Genomic DNA, 22,916 nt, shown 5'->3' on the forward strand with positions numbered 1-22,916 from the left:
GGTAGAGAGGGTAAAGGGACAGAGCAGAAGAAGGTTTACTCGACAAAAAAGAAAGTGATGATATCTTGGTGTGAAACTGTGTTGTCAACCAAGATAAAAAGAGCATTTAAGGGTATTAGATCCAACGATTACAAAAACTTTTCAGAGAGTTTTGCGTCATGTCCTGCTTTAGCTGAAAAGCTAACTCCTTGGCAGAGAAATGCATCAATGGACATGAAGTCTGCAATCACAAAAAACTGTCCTTTCTTTGCCCTTCCTCTCTTTTTTTTAAATCCCCACTCCCCTGTGCACTCAGTTATTCGAACAGCAGCAGAAGGAGGAGGACAGACAGAGAGATGAGGCGGTCGTCGAAATGAAGAGGAGGAAGACTGCTGGGTTTCTGCTCAGTGAACTGGAACCCTCTCATGCCTCTGGCCAATCTTCAGCGATAGGGGAGAAGGGGAGGATGCATGAGTGAAAAGTTAGAGGAAACTGACAAGCTTGCAGAAATTAGAGAGCAAACAATGAACAATCTTGAAGAGAAAAGAAGAGGAAGAAGTGCTGGGTGGCTGACAGATAGAGGACATTGATGAATCTGTTGACTGCATTATGCATGTGCAGATGTGTTTCTTTGTTTGTGTGTGTCTTTCAGCAGATGGAATGGTCCTCAGAGCAGAAGAGGACATATGGCAATGTGGCATGAAGCTGGCATGATGCTTATGTCACAGCAGTGATTTATGAAGTCAGAGGAAGTGGAGGCAGTGAACTGGTCAAAGAGCATGGAACTGTACTGGTTTGTTTGTCATAAAAGTGAAAGTTTTCCTATTTTATTGCCTCATGGGGTGAAAAATAAATGTGTCACAAGGAACTTTGCTTGAGGAGTGCATAGTTTAAGATATTAGCAAGCTTTGCGAAAAAACCCCCCAAAACTTTTACACTAACCCCAACCCAGAGACATACCAAAACGAAGGAGAGCATAACACAAATAACTAAAAATATCAGGATTTTTTTTTTTTTATCTTTTATTCCGCCATTTCAGAAAGTTAAATTCATACTTTTGACATGTGGCATTTTTGACAATGTAAAATACAAAGACTTGTAAAATACTATTTTAATTCAACATGTACTACCTGTTTAAATTAAGGTTATAATAAGACTCGAAAATCACATCCTCAGATAATTTGAATTCTATATCCAATCTGTAAGAAGAACATTTAAAACAGGCACCAGACGGCTGAACAGAAATGTTTGTTGATTCCCATGCTCTCAGTATCTGGTTGAGTTTCCGTTTGGAGGAATTACTGCACCAGTGTCGCATGGTATGGGGACCATCAGCCGGAGGGCCTGCTGAGGAGTTGGTTTGATAGTGGCCTTAAAAACATCTGTTTTGTTGGGTTCTGGTGTTCTTATCTTCCTCCTGACAATACTTTATAGATTTACTGTGGGATTAAGGTCGTTGATTATACAGTAGCACACTAACAGAACTGTCATTGACACAGCTTCTGGTACCTTTGGGAATGAGGATAGTTACAAAGTCCTACTGGAAAGGTCCTTCTGCACTGACTGTGGGCTTCAGGAAACAAGGCTGATTCATCTCTACAGGTCACATGGCACACAGAGTAATCACTGTCTGTGCAGGACTTCAAAGAAACAAGGATTCCTCTCTACTTCTCCTTCAGAAATATATATAACAAAACTGACTTTAGGGCACTGAACAATGTTTTTTTTTTCACCACATATTCCAGGTATGTTTAATTGGTTCAGGATTGGCTTGATGCAATTAAAAAAATTCCAGTCTATAATAGATTTGTCTCACTTTAGTTACTCTTGATTTCTGACCCCAGCCTCAGTTGATTTATTGGGAAGTTTCCCCAAACATATTATTCGAATGTGCTTGACCATCGTCTTATGACCTTAGTTATCTCAGCCATACTTTTTCCTTTCACTCAACTTATCTGTTTTTGCTATGATTCTTAACAGTCAGCTTATTTAACAGTGACTTTTTATGGCTTGACCTGCTTTCTGGACAGTTGTAAAGTCAGAAGTCTTCCTCATCATTGTGTAGCCTACTGACCCAGACTGAGAGACCATTTAGAGAGCCAGGAAACCCACCCAGGTGTGTTAAGTTCATTTGCTGAACAGCTGTAACTGCATGACTTTCCGATGTTTAACTTTTTCACAGTATTTTCAGAGACATAGAGATTTGGCTAATCACCATGTGTAAGCAATACCTATCAGATGCATAAAGGCTTTAAATATGTATTAAATGATTAATACATTGCTGCAATACTTGAATTTTACATCTTGAAATGAGTGATAATGATCTTTTAAATTTTTTTAAATAATTTTTTACTTGTTAATGATGTTTTTACCTGCATTTTAAGTTAGATCATGATTATGAATTTAAAAAAATTCATTTTGCATGAAAGGAGTTTAATAACACATAGCTTAGCCCTCCTTTTCCTTCCATTAAGTTGTACTTTCGTCATGGGGTGTTTTTCTTGAAATGTTTCCTATCTATAGTTTGAACTTTTTAGCTCTATCTTAATGTCTTAGGTCTAAGCTGTTGGAACCTCAAAAATCTCTATCATTTTGCGGCCTCCAACAGGTTTTATTTCAACATTGCCAGAATTTCCACAGCATGATATCACCACCACCATGTTTTACCCTGGGAAGGCTGTGTATGGGGTTGACTCTTTATTTATTAGGTGGAATATGAAAACATTTTAAAAAGCTGTCTTTTTAGGTACAATAGCGTAAAAAACAATAAAAATATCAAACCAAACCAAACTTTTCAGAATGTAATGAAAAATTAGAAAAAAATACATAATTTTCCTTCCACTTTACATGTATGGACGACTACAGATAGAGCTGCTACTTAGACATCCACTGCAGTTTGTGGTTGTAAAAGGAAAAAAGATGCTAAAGAGCAAGAATTACAGCTTGAAAAAAGAATAATGATGATAAAAAGATTTTATTTTTACAAAAGTTTTTAATTCCTTTCAAAAAGGTCGAAAGAAAGTCACCAAGGACAGAATATAAGACATGTTGTCATTAAAATAAGATTTAAAACAAGAGTAAAGCGAGAGAACTGGACATAATGACCTTTAATGTTTGAAACTTTTTTTGTGGCTGTAATTGAATGAAACCCAGCGAGGCTGGCTTAGCGAGGTGAAGGAACACATTCAATTGAAAGAAAGTGTTTCTAATATGTTTGCTTAATGGCAGCGTCAGTGGTGCTGCACAAGTCGCAGAGAGAGATAGCAAAGGGAAAAGGGCAAGTAAATAAGATGGTGTGAAATAAATCCAATAAGCTCCACTGTCATGCTCCTCTCTTGAGCGCTTTTAAGATGCCGTGAATGAAATATATTAGAGCTTCTTTTGCTTTTCTTCCATGTGCGTTGCTGCAGTATGCTGTTGTTTAGTTCAGGAACAACAGCAGGACACTTCTTTCTTTAGTATAAAAAACTTGTTTCTCTTATTTGTGTCTCTACGTTCATTGCAGACACATAACAACACATAAAACAACTTAAGGAACTAGAATCATAATCATAATCTGTGCATACATTCAGTTTTACAATGTGTAGGGGTTTGGGGAAAAAATAGTTTTGGCCATATATCCTGATTTTCAGGTGCCCGATATTATATGGATCTTTCAGATCCTAATATCGATTTAAAAAAAACATTTTATTTTATTTTTTTTATACCTAAAACAATGAGGGAAAATGAGCTACCTCTGCACTGCCACTCTGACAGATAGCGCCAGTGACAGTTGGTGACATGGACCAACTCAAACCCCAAACAACATTGATACCAAATTAACTAAATGATCAATATCTTCTGATGAACTTAAACAGCCCTTTTTTTTAAATCTATAAATTCAATTTTGATAGCTGAAGAAAATATCATAATCTATAGTGATATTGCAATATTGTCATAATATTGTATTGTGACCCAAGTATCATGATATGTCTAGTACCGCAACATCCATGCCAATACTCATCCCTAGAGTATAGTATATAGGTGAGAAGTGTAAGTTTAAATAAATCATTCAGGCAGTTTTTTTTTAACTGGAAAGCTAAAGCTATAGTATTTGGCTCGATGGAGATACAGTATGAACAAAAGTTGAGATTTAACCATTATTTTTTCTAAAATAACAATATTTTACATTTACCTGTTTCACAATGGAATGGAGAGTTAACAACTGTAAAACTATGAAAACATATTTGTCTTATACCTGTATTATTATTATTATTCAATATTATTCAATTGAGCAAGGAGACTTTGTAAAACCTTTAAACTAACCTTCATTTCCTCTTAACAAAAGTGCTTTTTTTTCTATAAAAAAACATGGTTATGTTTAGGGTTCAAGGTTTTAAGAAGTGCCTGTTCCAATGGCGGTAAACAAATCCAAATCATCACCCCTCCCCTACCATGCATCAGACATGGGATATATATTTTTTGTGTTTGGAGATTTCAAAAATAACGTGGCTGTGCATCATGTCCAAACATCAAACATTAATCTTGTTACAGAAGTTTTCTGATATATCCAAAGGTAACTGCAAAACAAACTGCTTCTGCAATCTTCTTTTTAGAGATAGAAGTGTCGTCTTTACAAAAATTTTTTTTGCCGTTTTCATGCGTTTTGCTTTTACCTCATAAAATTCAGACAAATCAAATCAAACGTAAGAAAGATGTTTTCTCCAGCATTGCACAGGATGCAGATAATAACTCTAGCGAAGAATGGCGGTTAATTTAAATTTGTATTATTTGTACGTAAGCTTCCTCAATAAAGAATGATAGACTACTAACAGTTTGTAAAAGCAAACCCAATCCCAGATGGTTGAGTAGCAACAAATGCTTCTCTCTTGCTGATTTCATTGGTTCTTGGTCTGGTTTTTAGACTCACCTATATGCTTTATACCAACAAACTGTAAAATCTCCTTCCTTCATGGAGATGCTTACTCTTTTGCTTATAAAGCCTGCCTCCTAAGTGACAGAGATTGAATAAATGTATAAAGTATGTATATAAATCTATATATTCCAGCCTGCTTTGTGATATTTAATTGGAGAAAGTCAACAATAATTTGTAACTTTACCAATTTAAAGCTCAAATGCATCTTTAAAAGCCAAGACATACATAAATAACCATGTGATGAGCTAATCTAAACCTCTCACAGGAATTTTTGGATATTTTTTTAATGGTTTACCAAGGATGATTGGTTTAACTCAAGATCCTACCGGAAGCTTCAACTTTTCGCCATGCTTTAAGAACGCAAAAGCTGCCATATCTTTTTACTTGTATTGTTTTTGTTTAGATCTGTGGCTGATAACTCCATCAATTTTTTTCACTTCAACAAATAATAAAAAGGAAGATGATAAACAAAATAATACTTTAATATATATCTCAATACAATAAAAAATGACAAGAACATAGTTAATTAATTGTTTTAAATGTGATTTATTAATTTGCAACCCTCCAGAACATGACAATACACATTTCCTATCATTTAATTGTTTCACAAAACACATTCTCTTAAAGTGTCACCCCTGAAAAACTAAAGGTCATCTTCAGGTGCAGGAAATTAAATGCTGCTAGGAGTGCAGTCTTGATGTGAATCAAAGCAAAAATGAAAAGATGGCCATCAATTTAGCTATACCTAATCTGATGTTAATTTTAGCAGTGAGAAGCCTTGATTCGACTGCAATTCACAGGAGAGGAAATGAGAATGATTTAACAGTATGGGTTAAAACTAGGAGAAAAGAAGAAATCAACAGAAAAAAAAAAAAACTTACAGACAGGGAAAAAAGGTCAAGAAAGACAAATATGGGAGGAGACAGAAAAAAAAAGCTGGAAGAAAAGGAAGGAGGAATAAGAAAGGTTAAAAAAAAGTAAAGATTAAAAGGTATGATCAGGGAAAGAAAAGGAACAGAGTACAACTGCAGAGCAAAACAATCAACACAGATAGTCTGTGGTTGGAAATTAAACACATATTCTAAATAAACATACCCTTTTTACTCCTAAACAAGTCTGTTCTCCTGCAAAAGAACAGACATGAAGAAATGGAAGACTCTTCCTCCTATGCATTTAGAAGCAGATTATATTTACATATTAAGCAGGGCATAGTCCTTTTTATGTTTTTGAATAAGTAGCATAATAATCATAATCATAGATTAAGCCACACAAATTATATCTATTCATGACTAAGAAAGCAATTATTGCACACCTACACCTAACAAAGAATAAATTTATATCATATGGAACAAGATATGAGAGAGATTATCACGTGCATGCATAGTATATTGTTATAATCGAACATAACCATGTACTGGTTACCGTAATTGTTTCCCATAAGGTTTCTGATTCAGACTTGCTTTGTTGTTTGTTTAGTGAAAAAAAAATAAGGTTCAGTGTTATATTTTTGTTAAAGAAATAAGCACAAAGCAGTGATTTGTTTAGTACTTAACATATTTGAGTTCACTGAGCTGATTACATGAAGACATAGGCGGTAGAGATTTTACTAAAAGGTGCTTCAGGGTCTTGATGTCAGTAGATATTTACGCTCTTTACCAGAATGAAATCCACAGTCTTATACTTGTAACAGGTCACTGCACATATCTGACAGTATTTTACAGTTACAACATCCAAGCAAAACAAAAGCAGACTTCAATCTCCCCAACGATAAAACACTAAGAAGCTATATGTACAAATATGTACAATAAAAGCTCATGGTCTTTATAACAAACACACATCGGGATACATTTTATGCTGAATTATAAAAATATCTTGTTTTGAACAGTGGACCTACAGTATATGCCTCCACAAACATTTTATAGGGCTCTGCCATTACAAACACATACATCAGTCTAGAATCAGACTCTAAGTTTGTTTTGCTCTATTAGTTTGTTAGATGTTACAATGTTAAATGTCTTCTTTACTACCCCCTCTCACACAGATGTTTGTTCTTTTAACACATTCAAGCAGATTGGCAGTCAATGGGGAAATGGTACCTTACATGTATTTTAATTGGATTTTATGTGATTAGTCAACAAAAAGGTGTGCATAACTGTAAAGTTGAAGAAAAACAATACGATTGCCTGAGGTTTTAATAATAAAATAAAAAAAAACAATATCTGAACAGTATGATAGCATTTGAATGTAAAGTGATTACCCTACATGAAATCCAGGGCAACCAATTGCCTTCAGAGATCTTCTGACTGAATTTGCACTCAGTCTGCTCTCTGATGGCCTCATTTATGGTACAGTGAAATGATTGTAGCCATAATATGTGTGGTTTGCAATTTTTCACAATCAATCTAAGGCATGCAGTTGTAGAGTAATGTGCTTTTGTGGTATGAATCAAAAATGGAATTTTTTGACTGACCTAAGAAAAACCTGTGTGGCAGAAACAGACCATTCCCATAGTGAAACATGGTGATGGCAGCATTATGCATGCGAGCTCCATGGGAAATGGAGGAACTATATAAAGAAGAATCTTAATATCTGGTAAAAATTCCTTCTAGAAGATGCAAAAAGCTAGTGATAGTGGGGGAGAGCTTAGACTCAAAGTAGGATAGCAACCCCAAACATGGTTTGAATGAAACATAAGTGCTAGCCCAGTACATGCCTAGATTGAAAAAACTGAAGCAGCCTCTAAAAAGAGATCTTTACAGATACTCTGCATTCAAACAGAGCAAGCTTGACTTTTTAAAGAGGAAAATAAGCTACCACATTTGCTCATACAGACAATAATAGTAACAGCTGCAGTTGCAGCAGAATCTATCTCTAACTAAATTGAAATTTCTTGGGGCTGAAAAAAAAACCTTTAGCACTTTTCAGATTATTATTTGTAAACAGATTTCCTTCAACATAATGATCAAACACTTCTTTGAGTTATTTCGGCACATAAATTCCTGATGAAATACATTGAAATGTGTGGTTTTAACACACTGAAATGTACAACACCTTAAGGGTTAGGAATACTTTTGCAAGGCACAATATGCTTACACAAAAAATAAATAAAATAAAATCAATACAGATGTCCTAAAATGTATCACAAAATGGAAAAAAAAAGTCCAAATCCCTGCTCTTATTGCTGTCGGTAAAATCTCTCACCTGGGTGCTGTAAAAGCAGATCACTTGTGCTCCTGTGGCTGCTTATGTGCATGTGTGCAGCTGCTTCACTGTCTGCTGTATTGCTCAAACTTCCAGTTCATTCTAATCTTTGTGTCAGACCTGTTGTAGTCAAGACCACATCAACTGAGACCAAGGAGTACTGAGACAAGATCAAAACAAGGCCAAGACCCTTTGAGACCAAGACCAAGACAAGACATTAGAGGTCAAGACCAAGACAAGGCCAAGACCTTTAAAGACCAAGACCAAGACAAAATCTTTAGAGGCTAAGACCAATACAAGGCCAAGACATTTCATGGCAGAGCCCAAGACAAGACAAAGACCTTTAAAGGCCAGGACCAAGACAAGGTGAAGACTTTTACAAGCCAAGACCATATAAGGTCTTTGTCTTGATCTCTGCCTCTAAAGGTCTTGATCTTGTCTTGGCCTCTAAAGGTCTTGGTCTTTGACTCTAAAGGTCTTGGTCTTTGACTCTAAAGGTCTTAATCTTGGTCTTGGTCTCTAAAGTTTTTGGTTTTGGTCTTGTCGTGGTCTTGGTTCTCCTTGGTCTCGGTTTGTGTGGTCTCATACAACATTACTTTGTGCCAAAGTAAAAAAAGGGATCCAGTAAATAAGGACACAGCTTTAAAATCATGTGTAGAGAATGCAATACGTGATTATATGAGAAAATATGAAAAAGGTTTAGAGAGACCTTCTCATCAGACATCCTCCACTCCGATAGTTTTTGTGAAATGTTTACAGTGAGACTCATGCACACAGAGAAAGGGTCAAAGTACCACCCATGGTGTCTATCTGGGTCTCATTCTCTTCTTCATTGAATGGCAGCAAAAAGACCATCAACATTGATTCGAAAAATATGGAAGTATGTTTTAGTAGTTATAAAGTCTACTACTTTTCTCTTATTCCTACAAAGAGATGAAAAACATACAAAACTTTACATAGCTACCATGAAATCATGGCACATCATTAATGCTGTTATAACAAATGAAACAAATGAAAAAAGTGAAAACAGATGAATAAGATCGGTGCTTTGAATTGTTCTTTTTAACTTTAAGAACAAACAAAAGATTGCATTCAAGGACTCAAAACTATGGAAAACGTTGAGGCCAGTTATGATATTTAAAAAGACATACCTTTAAAATATGTAGTTGCCATTTAAACTGCATTTCTCTTGAAAGAGTAAAATTAATATTTCAAAAGGTAGCACTCAGAACTTGATCAGTAGTCAGTCAGGTCATACTGGGTTTGATAATTATTTTCCACTAATTTTCTTAGGAAAAAACAGATCTCATAATCTACTGCTTCCAAATCTTTGGGATTAGTTATTTAGACAAACCTAAAACATCTAAAAGAGAAACAAACATTTGGTGAACACAATATAACAGCAATTTTGTAGGGTTTTGTGCCTCAGTTTTATACTAAACCTTATTTTCTAACTCTCGTTGTTGCATGTTGAGGTTCTTATATTGCATTAATTAGGAGGTGCCACATATTCGGGGTTGGTGAAAGAGAAGCCGAGGAACTCGTCCTGGTCCAGGTTCATGATGACAAGCTTGTCCGTCGGCGTCAGGTCCGTAGCCATCTTGGTGAACTCCTTGTCGAAGTTACAGGTGTCCCTACGGTTTTTCTGCGAGCGGTGATCGAAGGTTATGGATGAAGTATTGAAAGGGAGTGGAGATGAGCAAAAAAAAAATAATAATGAAGGGGAGTGGAATGAAATGTGTGGGAGGAAGAAAGCATAGTGTCGTTAAACAACTCAGTGGATTATCAATTTAAACCACAAAGTCTTTTCCTTTCAGCATTCAAATGAATGATTTAACTAAAGTGTGTGGCAGCATAAAAGAGTAGTTTATCCTTTATTCCTAAAGTTTAACAAGTTTCTTGGATTATTTCTCTCTTTACAGTCCAATCTTTCCAGCCACAGTAAAGTTTAACTTTATAAAACAAAGACTCCAGACTTTTTACATCCTTATCCAACTTAAACATTTGTTCCAACAGTTTCAAAAGCTAAATTGCGCCTCCAGGCAAGAACATATAATTATAAAGCATGATTAGATCTGTTGATTCTCTGGAAGGTTTTTAAATAATCAGGCATTTCCAGTGTATTTCTTTTGATGAGTGTTGCAATGCCTTTTCAGCCAAATCTAATTCCTAACCTCTCAGGTGCCTGAGCAGAGATGAAAAAGCTTTTCCGTATGACCAAACAGTAAAATGAAACGACGGGGCATAACTAAGAGTAATAGGATGGATCAATGCTGATCCTTTAGAAGCCCAGTGAGAATGTTGGTGTTATAGATGTATTAAAAAAATCCTGTAAGGATGAATCTTTATGTGTGACCTTTGGGTGCAATGGAAATCATTGCTCAGCTACTAGTTTTAATATGATCAGCAAGGCTCTCCATCTGTATTTGATCAGTATTTGGCACCAGGTTTTTGTTGGTACCTTTAATGTTCAAGCAATTGATAAATGGTGTCTCAATGTTATGCAAAATCTAAACTCTGTGGGAAAATATGTCAGAAGTTAGTGTCTGATTTGAGGCTTTAACTCCAGCAATGTATGATAAAGGAGTATTTCACTTCTATTGGAATGAATCAATTTGATCGTCTTTAGTTCAGCATCTAAAAATGATCTGATGCAACAAAGACACAAGAACAAATCTTCCATTTTAATTCGTATCAAAGCAGATTCATCACTGCACTGACTTAAAGCAGGTCTATGTGCCTCATGGGATGAAACATACAACTCATAATTTTCTATTAGCTCATTGAAAGTTTCAGATTAGCCTTTTAAACCATTAGTTTTAATAAACCCTGCAGTAAAACTGGCATTAAGCTACTTTAGCACCCAGATTTGAGAATACTTGATTCCAATTTTATAAACATTTGTAAGTTAAATATTTAATATGAAAATAAAATCAGTATTTAGGAACAAGTTATTCCAAAAAAGTTAAAACACTCCACAATTAACTTTTTTGGAATGACTATGACCTGGATGACTGAGAATCTTCACCAGGACTTAGGAATTAGTCATAAAGCCTTTTTTATAAAGTTGGTAATTGCTTTTGTGAGATTTGCACAAAGCTTCAAAACATAATGTCTGAAAGCAATACAAGGTGCAGCTAATGAGGTTTGCATTACTGTACATATTTTCAGAAAATGCACTTGTTCAATACTTACCTCTATAATACACTGAGTCTCTTTGAGGAGGCATCAGAAAACATTTGAATAACATTTGAAGTGTTAAAACTGAGTGATTAAACATCATCAGAGCTGAAGATAGTAGATATTGTTTTAAGGTCTAGCCATGGGGAAAAAAAACAAGTGGACTACAGTCTGAGAGTCTGAGAACAACAGAGTCTGATAATAAGTATAAAATTTAGTGTTCTTTTTTCCAAAGCTTTAAAGCTGCGTTGAATAGGATTTGTGTTTGAATGTATTAGTCTTGCTGGTCGAAGAAAAACTGCATCTTAAAAGGAACTTTGGTTTCAAAGTAATATACAGACTACTCTTTTTGTACCCAGGGACCAAACCCTGCTGAAAATATGACTAACTGCCTGGAACTGGCTTTCTAAGCTCCTCCTGAAAGAATAAGAGCCAAAGATTCTGCAAGAAGAGACTAGTTTTCATTAATTACAAAGCCCTTTCCACTTCCAATACCATTCAGAAGATGACAAATAAAAACAACAACTCTGCACACCTGATGCATGTACCAGTCAGACAAGATGCATGCATCAGGTGTATTTGCCCCAAGGCAAGAATAACAACTAGAGGACTTCTCTGCTCATTGCTTCTGCTAAACTCAAAATTCCTCCCTTTACATCAGGTAGGCTTACACTGTGATGTTGTTTCTGAAAGAAGGAAATCAGTTTTAGGATATATCACTTTCACAGTTGATAGTTTTTTTTTGATAATGTAAAGCTTTGTTTTGATGCTGTAACTGTTACAGGCCAAAGAGAGTAGTAGGCTAGGCTATTAGTGATTAAACTTTGTGAATGATTAGCTGGAGCTCTAATTGAATGGCAATTGGAGCTTTTTCTTGAACCTGAATAAAATATGTCTGCATATTTACTATATAGGTGCCAAATAGTGTCTCCACAATCCTGATGGCTAATGGTAGAGGAGGTTTCTGAATGCTGCTACAAACAAGATTTTCTATGTTGCTAGCTTAGATAATCCTAGATGTGATATCACCAAGCCTTCCATTCAAATTCCTTTCTTCTCTAGATCTTCAGAAAACCATAGAAGGCCTCAAGAAGATGTTGCGCCCATAAGTTTTTTTTTAATTGGCCACATATTCTCTTGTAGATTCAGGTCTAGACTTTGACTAGGTCGTCTGTGTTTTAACATTGTGTGTTTACTGTAATTTTCCTGCTGGAAGGTCAGATTCCATCCCAATCTCAAGTCTGTTGTGCCCTTCAACATGTTTTCTTCAAGTATTGCCTGATTCTGGCTCCTTTTTATCTTCCCAACTTCCCTGTTCATCATCAAAATCCAGGGAATGTTATCACCACCATGTTTCCCTCTGGGGTAGGGCTGGGCATTTAATTGCATTTTCAATATTATCACAATCTAACGAAACACTAATTTCCAATTGTAGTGGAACTCAATTTCGGTCGCCAAAGAAAAGCACTGAGTTTGCTACACCAGCCCTTTAGGTGACATTAATATACAACACAGTTGCCGGTAGCTCGGAGATCCATGCATATGAGTAAAAGTGAGCACTTTCCACACAGCAGTAACAGTAAGGTACTGCGACAATGGTTTCTGGACAAGCAAGCTTTCAAAGTCATGAAAACATTTTTTTTTTGTGCAAACAAAAATTAGACTAGACTTAGACTTAGATTTATTTGTAATTTTGTTTACACAAGTGTAAAACAAAGGTTGCTTCTGAAGTTAGTCGGTTGATAAGGAATTTCTTTTAAGGTAAAGGAAGTAGAATACAAAAGCATGTCACAGTTTTCACATTTTTGTTTCCAAAACATTTTTTTTCCCATTTCCTACTACTGTGCTTCTTTTTAGATCTGTCACTTAAAATCCAAATGAAAAACATTTAAAGGCAGGAGTGTAGTGGAAGATATATCCAACCGCTGTTTTTTGTATTTCTGAATCATGCGTCCTTTGCGGGCGACAGTGGCGTTGGATGTAGGAACCGTCAATCGAAGGATTGACGGTTCAAGCCCCGGCTCTGACTTTCATTGTCGTTGTGTCCTTGGGCAAGACACTTCACCTGCATTGTCTACTGATGGTGGTCAGAGGGCCCGGGGGCGCCAGTGTACGGCAGCCCTGCTTCTGTCAGTGAGTGTGTGTGTGTGAATGGGTTAATGATTGAATGTAGTGTAAAGTGCTTTCATCAAGTCTCCTGACTTGAAAAAGGCCATTTACCATTTACTTTGCAAAAGCTCTCTATGCTGGAAACACCATCGCCGGAAATTTCACCATGAGAGGCAGCAAAGTGCCAAAATGCAATAAGTCAGCAGGACATCTCCATAAGAAGAAGAGGTCTCCACCGGCATTATATTTACTGCAAATCCAAATTTGGGACTTACTTAGCTGGGTCCGTTCTCTCCCACTTGCTTTCCTCTTTTCAACTACATTGTAAAAAGCTTTCTATTCTGGTTAGGTTGTTCAGGATTCTTTTCAGCAATTGATGCTTGAGTTTACACTAAAGACTGAACAAATAGCTAAAAAAAAAAGCTCCAGCAGCAAACCAGCGTATGAGCATTGCTTCGTGCTGCAACATAATGTCTGAACACTAGCCTAACAGCGTAGGCAAAACACAAAATGTTTGATTGAAAAACAAGTAGTAGGACCATAAGTGCAATAATACCATCCATCAATTAAGTTATTTTAGATGAATCTCGACACTTAATATAATTGTCAATCATTCTGGTGATGTGTTTACATAAGGCCGTCCGATATGCTTCGACAGTTAGCTATCTTTTATCTTTTTCTGGGCATTTGCCTTTTTAGCTGCATATGTGTGGTGAGCTACGGATTCAGACAGTCATTGAAGCTCACCTTTCTCCCCGTGGTTCTTTGAAAATGGCCCGAGGGTCGTAAAAGAAAAAATGTCTATGAATTGTATGAGAAGAAAATAAAGGCCTCAGAAGAGACAGATATATCTGGGATTGATTTGCGCAGAGAGCTATTTTTTTTTTAAGTGGAGAGAGAAGGCCTTTAAAAAAAATGCGAACATTCTCCACACCTTAAATTTCTGAGTAAAATCTTCTATCATGCCTTTTAGTTTGCGGTTGCAAAAGAAAAATGTAAAACTAAAAAGCTGTAAAGCATTAAAAAAATTGATAGAAGAGTATATGGCACATAAGGGAGATTCCACATAAAGGAGATCAGAGAAAGTGGAGATTGAAAAAGCAAATGAGAAAGTATCCAATGCAACATAATGTTAGAGGCTGTAGTAAACATAACTGTGACTCAGCGCTGAAGGGGAGTGAAATGTGTGTTTGTGTAGCAGTAGCAGCAGAAGGGTTCTCCTGGACAGGAAAGTGTCATCGCAGATTTCGCCTGGCGAAAGGCTCCAGTAACTGGCGTGTAGTGGAGGAAAAAAGAGAGCACAGCGTTTTAGAAATGAAGGGAGGAGGAGGACATTTTTTTTTTTTTGTAGTGAGTAAAAATGGCTGCCTTCCAGTTCACATTCAGTACACCAAGAAAATCAGCTTATCATGGCTACAACTTGCTAGGGATAAAAATGTTGAAAATGCTAAAACTACCAAAGAGACGTTAACATCTTAACCTGGAACTCTGTTCTTTGAAGAGCAGGGGAGGGGAGGGGGGGTTAGCACCGGGAAAGGCATAGTTCGGAAATGTGTCTTGTAAACTATTACATTTACAACATGTATACTCTTGGCTTCCCTTTTAATCTGTGATTAATATTTGTTTCTTTTCAGTTTAGTTTAGACATGTCAAGCATGCACTACACATTAGCCTAAACACACCCTTTAAAAAGCTCCACTAAAAATAATGTTAACCCCCCCATAAATGTTTCTAGATAGAAGGGCATCTGTAGGCCATTGGGAATAGACACAGCATTGTAAACCAGAGGGCCTATTGAAGGACTTGAAATGACCTTCTGAGGTCTGGTCAGCTGGCTATAAGCGCATAAAGATAATATGAATATTAGTTGCACTTGATAAATCCTATCAGAACATTTAAAGGGTTTTCTTACTCCTGAGTGGGTGTTTTGCTGCAGGGGAAGGTGGAGGGCAACACCAATGGGAGCAGCAGCAGCTAATTAACAGAGCTGTGGTTAATTTCTTATTAGTTTCTGCCTCTTTCATCCAGCATCGAGCTGGGACCTGGTCAAAGCATGACAGCAACAAATCCCGTCGGGCCACTTTCACAGCTTTGCTTGTATTTTCTTACAAAACCTGAACAACATAATGACTGAACACACAGCTCAGGTATGTAGCTGTGGTATAAACAATTATTCCCTCACCTTTTCACAATTAGATATTTTAATTAGTAACTATTTAAGTACCTTCTCAATTATGAGCTAATAGATTTTTTTGGAAAGATTATGCTTTTTTTAAAACGTTTTATTTTTAAGCATTAAAACAGTTTTTTGGTGGACAGACACTGATCACTCCATGCCAGCTTACCAACCAGATTGTTGAGCATTGTGAAAATTCAGTCACATCATGTGACTTTTCATCTTGCAGAATATTACCATAGTTTTCCAAAAACACCAAATATCTACAGTATGAGCTGAAGGTCTTTCTTTAATCCATTTTATTTAAAATTCCCAAACATTATGGCTTGTTCCTCCAGCATTGATTACAATTATGTGCATGAGGCCATGCATGCAGATTAGGTGAGCACATCATTAATTAGTTCTAGTGATTTTTAGGAAATCCAACAGCTACTTTCCTTTCAGAGGAGCTGGTAACAATGCTTAACACCACAAGCTCTCCCTAAACAAACTGCATCTCTTGTATTCGCTTAGAAGAGTGAAAAGTCAGATTTTTAATAACTTTAATGACAAGTATTCTGTCATTTTCAACAGCACAATGGACATAAAACGTAAAAGCAATCATAAGATGGTATTTTTTAGGCAGTGGTGTTAGTGCCATCCAACCACAGCATTTTTACTCAAGGTCATCACATTATTAGAATCTTATGCTGCTCAGTGCTGGTTGCAAAAATGAGTTTGTGCACAAGGTTTACTATATGAAATGAGCTTTCAATTTTTTTTCCAGGACTACAATTAACACTAGTTCTATCTATATATCCTAATAATTGTGAATATTCACTCATAAATGTAACTCTCAGAAACTGTATTTAAAGATACATTTTTATTTTACCAACCTAGAAAACACAAGAAAATTTAGAAAATTAAGCTCTTTAATTTGTAAAAGCACTGCATCTCAAATGAATATGAAGAGGTCAGAAGCTTCACAGAAGGGAAGAAAAGAAAGCAGTGGGGGAAAAAAAAACACAAGGAAACAGAAATCTCATAGATCACAATGATAAAGAATACAGCAAGGGCAGGTGCATCCAAAAAGTAAAGAGTCTGCACATTATTGAGGAGGACAGTAAAGGACAGAAGCGCTTGAACACAAGGTAATGTTTCCAAACTCAAACTCCCAAGGCCTAAGAGGAGCTTTTGTTATTGATGGGAGCCAGCATGCCCTGCTTGTACAAGTTCACATCACATGTATACCTGGGCATTATATCTGCAACAGATCTAATCTCAGAGGCTACATTCATACCTAAATGGTAGAACACTGATGATCTCCATACTGCATCGAGGTATGAAAAAGGATCGGCCCTTTATAGTAGATTATTGCCTCACTATCCTGATCATGTCCTGTTGTTTTCAATAAGCAATGCAGCATCAGAGAAACATCTCAAACATGCATGGCAGTCAGTTAGGAGGACAAGAGTTAGGGACAACTGTTTTAAATTTACAAACAAAAGGAAGTTTATGTCTGTAGTTCATTAAAACCTACTTTGAGCAAATGTGGAAATGTTCAGTCTATTATTAATATGTCCAAAAAAAACAAAAAAAAACAAAACAAACAGATTTTCATTTTAATTTGCCAACTATTGTAATGAGGGAAGATCTAAAAATACAAAAATTCGGGCTTTCTTGAATTGTCAAATTTTGAGCTCACACTTTTATTGAAAGGTGCTTATTTTCTATTAATGGAGGATCTCAGTCCAGTGGCGCCTCCAGAAATATTTCATAGGGGTGAAACTAAAAGCCCTAAATTTAGGGTTTGAGTCTACTATTGTAATAAACCTGCCTGTAGAAAACTACGAAAAAGACTTAAGTAAACACCAACTCATATTTTGGTTTATTGTGTGTGAGATTTTTAACGTTACTAATGATCTAATATGTATAGATACAGATCAGTTAACATTTTGAGTTAAACAGTAATTGTTTTTTTCTTATTCATTTTTTATAGTTGAAGAGCTGAGCCTTAGTCTGAGCACACAAGAGCCACAAGAAGTGGGATGGGGAGAGGGGCAGGTGGGTCACAGTGTGCAAGTGTTACGCCCCTGAAAATGGGGAGATATAATAACAGTGAAAAGAGTTGTTTTTTTGTCAGCAAGAACTTTTACTCTAATCAATATCTTGTTTACAACAATAAACTGTTTATACAATTTTACAGGACAAAAATGCCTGGGTATAAAGAGCGCACATATTAATAATAAATAATATATTTCAATAATATAGCTAATATAGTTACCTGAGGCATAATCCCTACAACAAGCAACAAATCCTCTGAGATTAACATTGAAACATTAAACAGCAAGTAAATAACTTTTGTGCATAAACAGGTAACTTTTTCCTTACACATTGGAAAAACAACCTTATACCCCTGTCAACAAAAAATAGTCATGTAATGTAATGAAACTTACAATATCATTGTTGGTCAGTGCAATTTAGCGGGAAGCTAGTAAACACGCCCCAACACACTACTTAGAATATCCCACAAACACATTTAACATTCCTTCAACATGTTAGTGGATTACTACGATCATGCTATGTTTAACAGTAACAACATACCTGAAAATGGGGAGGAATACTGAGTGAGGATGAACCTTTACTCTAATGAGGAAAAGACCTCAGAATCTCCAGGCATGTTGGCAAAGAAAGATGGTGTCCAGTTCAAGATCACCTCGTAAATTGTAAATTCACACTTCTTAACCACAAATTGCACAATCAGAAAGACACTGGCGGGCGGGGTGGCCAATGGTGCTTCCACTGTTCCATACTGCCTAAAATTGGGTTACAATTATATTGAAAATGTGTGTATTTGTTATCAATGATTAAAAAGTAAAGTTTGTTAATTTTAACACTGTAGAAACAACCTTTTTTCAAACTGTTACAGTTAAAAAGGGATTTAAACTGAATTAAACAATAGATTTCTGTACACTCCATCATCACTGTCATTCTAACGGAGGTTAATGCTAGGATAGGAATACAGGATACCAGCTAGCTAATTCTAACATCTCCATTTATTAAGTGTAGAATTACAGGAAATCAACAGGAAAGGTGTATGCATTAAGACAGGAAGCAGTTTGAGTTTATTTTATAACAAGTCCTACAGTGGGAAACCTTTATTTTTTATTAAACGTTTATTTACACAGAAAACAAGAATGGCTGAGATTTTAAAAAGCCTTTTCAAGGGTTTGTTGGAATTAAGGTACCCTTGAATTGGGCCTTCAGTCATGAGTTGTGAGGTTTACAACAGGACCAAGGTTCAGAGAGGAACTTGGGAGCAAGATGATCAACTTACAATGCAAACTTACAGTAAGGCATCCAGAAAGAGAAATGGGCAGAATAAGAGAAACGGAAGAATCCAGCAGTGAACAAAGAGAACATGTGAGCTTGTAAACTGAGGAAAGAGTGGAGAATGATTTGAAATGCGGGTCAGCTCATCAGGATGATTTGAAGCATCTGCGGAAGAGTGAAAGCAAGAAAGCTAAGAGACGAAGACTAATACACACAGATTGAAAGACACTACTAACCAAGTGAAAAGACTAATATCGATCCATAGAAATAACCTAGCAGAAAGGAACAGAAAACCAAAATCTAATCCTTTAAGCATGATAAAGCCATTGGCAAACATTTCTAGTGATTTAACTTTTGAATGTATGACTTTTTCTTTACTCTAAATATAGCACCATATCAACACTTCCCTACTGTGGTATTATTCCTGTACAGAACTTAAGGATTTAACAGTGATTTTGATTAAAGTAACAATGTTTTGTGGGTGTCCCTCTTCAAGACACATCATTTCAACACCAAAATCACAAAATGCAAAGAGTGCTGATCCTTAGAAAGATGACAAATTTTTGGCTTCTTTGGGTTTTTCTAATTTCCTAGAGCACTTCTACTAACTCATTCTAGTTTTTTATCAATTCGAAATTTTACATGCATATTTGCAAAAACAGATGCATTGAAATCTCAGTACAAGTGTCCATTCATACAGATAGAGTAAGATGAAAATGCTAGTGCTGCATGGACTAGTCAATTGGGATTATTTCTCAGGGAAGCAGTCAGAGCGTTATTTATCTGATGGGTAAACCTATATCCACATGGTGATAAGCATGCCTCCAATAAATTTCCCAAGAAGACTATTTGCATGTTGTTATTTTTTTAATCAACCCTGCAGGTACATATCAACACATGCAGCTGCCAGCAATGTAGAGCGGATCATAATTTGCTCCATCTCAGCTCACTTCAGTAGCAGTAAATGCTGTGAAGCACACAGAGAAAAAAACTAAATCAGCATCAAGCAGATGGTGAGATAAACATCAGTGGCCTTTGGTACTGATGCAAAGATAGAGAACTCAGATTAAACAGCAGCATTAGGGTGAATAAACTCAAGCAGTTTTCACATGCCTGCATTTTTAGATTCAGTGGTTTTAATGGAAGAGCAGGACTGCTTCCTTCCTTCTCCTGTTTCCCTCCCTTCCCGATTCCCCTTCACCTCTATTTCTCTCTTACAGTTTACGTCTTTTACGTGACGAGAGGATTACTGGGAGACGAAGTCCGCCGAAGATGCAGGGAGAGTGGGAGGGAGTTGTAGCGGAGACGAGAAGAGGGCAAATAAAAACAGCCGCTATCGAACGCTGACCTGTTTTGGGCTGATAAGCTGAAGCTTCTTTGTGCTGAAGCCACTGGCTTTAATTTGAGGGCTGCAACATTTGGAATTAATTATCACACAGCAGCCCTGCGCCTTACAGTGCATGCTGAATAGTACATCCACGACAATACAAACTTTATACAGCTTATGTGCTGGAATTTATTGCTACAGAGGTCTCCCGCTTGCTTTATAATACATCTGCAGCTGCAAATATGCAGTTAAAAACTGGTTATGTTCCCTTATGTTCCCTTTTCAATACCTTTATTTTCCTAGAAGTGACTTTGCATTGAGTCAAATGTTGATCAATGTTAGCAGCATTTTTAAAAATCTATATACAACTGTTCAGGAGATGCACTTCATCATGACCAGGGAGTCATGATGAAGTGCTTTGAAAGGTTGGTTAAAGAACACATCATCTTCAGTCTTCCCACAGCATTTGACCCGTTCCAGTTTGCCTACTGACAGAACCCCTCCACTGAGGGCGCCATCTCCTCTGCTCTTCACCTGAACCTGGCACACCTGGAGGAGAAGAGCACCGGATGCTGTTCCTGGACTTTATTTCAGCTCTCAACACCATCATCCCACAGCATCTGTGCTGGTAGGCTTATGCAGAGATAAGAGCCTGACTGAGAATGTGGAGATGACCAGGGAGACCATTATCAACTTCAGGAAAAAAACGCCCTAACTACACCACACTGCTCATCAACAGCACAGCTGTAGTGGTGGTCAGCAGCACCATATTCCTGGGGTTGCACATCACAACCTCCCCTGGACTATGAGCACCACCTCACTGGTCAAAAGGGTAAAGAGGTGCATGTACTTCCTGAGGAGGATGAGGAGAGCCCAACTGCTCAAGCCATCCACACCACCTTCTACAGAAGCACCATAGAGAGCGTTCTGACCAGCTGTCTTACTGTGTGGTGTGGAGGCTGCAGTGCCTCAGACTAGAAGAATGGGAGAAGTGGTGAGAAAAGCATGGATCATAGGGTCTCCTCTTCATTTCATCCAAGAACTGCATGTCTGGAGCCGGTGACATCATCAATGACCCCGTCACACCCCCACCATGGACTGTTCTCCCTGCTGCCCTCTGGGAAAAAAGCTGTCGGAGAACCTGCTGGTCCTGCATTCGATGCAATCCGAATTCTCCGACAGCTTTTTTCCCACTACCAGAGACTGCTGAACTGTTGAAAAAAATTCTAAATCAAGTCACAAAATGAGAGTCTGCATCACACTCGTAACATCAAACCAAATAGAACTAAACTCAAAAATATTTTTCTACTGCATTTTTGCACCATATATATTTGTTTTTGCAATGCTCTAAAGTTCCACATAAATGCATTTTGCACCATGTTTTTCTCCCACGCTGTTTACATGTGATGGCTGCTGCACTTTATGGAATGGAAATGTTCATTTCACTGCTAAGCTGCTGCTCATTTACTGTCTGAAAGCTGTACAAAACGAAATGTTGTTTTGTATATGCTATGTGCATACAAAATGTTGTCTAAGTCTAAGGAAAAAGCAAACTCATTGATTGATCAGATGTGTGGGAACAAAACTAACTATCTACAGTATAATAGTTTCTATTATATAAATATAGCATAGCTTGGTTGCAGCTTTAAAGTACACAATAGGTTAAAAGAGTCATCATTTAAATGCAACCACTATTTATATTTAGAAGAATGTCTCTCTGTTGGCATAAATGCGTGGTATTTTTAACATAGGAGACAAGGACCTTCTATATCCTGAATGATGCCCCTGTGCCTGAAAAGCAGTGAATTGGGATGTGTACAAGATGGATGTGGATCGTTTTATTCAGTTAAACTTCATAGTTTACCTGGAAGTAATGTAATAAATGCAGTCTGTCCTGGGTTACACTGAGGGACAACCCACTGACCTGAGATTACTCCACTCAAGCAGCAGAGAAAATATTCAGCAGGACGTGTTACACTGTTTTTAATGTCAGTCCTTTGCAGCAGACCAGCAGTGATCTATCAGCGAAATAAACAGCCTGCTGCAGCCATGCAGAAAACCTGTCTTTAAAAGTTACGTTTTTGTACTTAAATCTAACACAACATAATTAATTATAATTTACCTTTGAAAATATTATTTTAATTTGATCTATGTATATGTGTGCAAGAAGAAAACAAAATAAAGCCCAAAAATGATACTATTGTTGTACAATCATTGTACTTTTGGCCCTTGCCTACAAAACCATAAAACCCTGAGCATAACAAATGTTAAAGCGATGAGCAAGCATCATATTGAGGGAAAAATACAGCAAGACTCTTGTAAAGTTGTTTGACAAAGTATACCTTACATGTGCACCTTTGCGACAGAATAAATCTTTTATTAACCAAATGTATTGCAAATGTCACACACAGATTGAAGATTTCTGGATTCTTCTTTTCTGGATTTTTTTGGTTCTGTTTAAGTTTTCTTTTTGGGTGTTCAGTTACATTTTGATTTACCGGTATGTCATTCTGTGTTTTCTAGGTAATTGGTTTCATTTCCATTTTGTGTGATTCTAATTTCTGGTTGTATTTGAGCACTTATGTATTTCTTATTTACTTTCTGTTGCCACCTTTGGGCCAGTCTCCTTTCCCCTAGCTCCCTTCTAGATCCTTCTGTCCGCACCTGCTCCCAATCAGTTGATTACACCAGGCATCCCCAACCTCGGTCCTCGAGGC

At 36.8% G+C, this 22,916-nt stretch overlaps 1 protein-coding gene across 1 annotated transcript in view; it reads right to left on the reverse strand.

The window, feature by feature from the left end:
* Nucleotides 1-9,101: 9,101 nt before the first annotated feature.
* prkcb (protein kinase C, beta) overlaps nt 9,102-22,916 on the reverse strand; it is a 125,505-nt gene continuing 111,690 nt past the window's right edge. Inside the window, exon 17 of the mRNA XM_015388653.1 lies at nt 9,102-9,740. Within this exon, the coding sequence (XP_015244139.1) occupies nt 9,585-9,740 (156 nt within the window). The 3' untranslated portion in view covers nt 9,102-9,584. The remainder of the gene's footprint in view (nt 9,741-22,916) is intronic.

Source organism: Cyprinodon variegatus, unplaced genomic scaffold (assembly GCF_000732505.1).
Source record: "Cyprinodon variegatus isolate N-32 unplaced genomic scaffold, C_variegatus-1.0 Scaffold431, whole genome shotgun sequence".
Taxonomy (NCBI): Eukaryota; Metazoa; Chordata; class Actinopteri; order Cyprinodontiformes; family Cyprinodontidae; genus Cyprinodon; species Cyprinodon variegatus.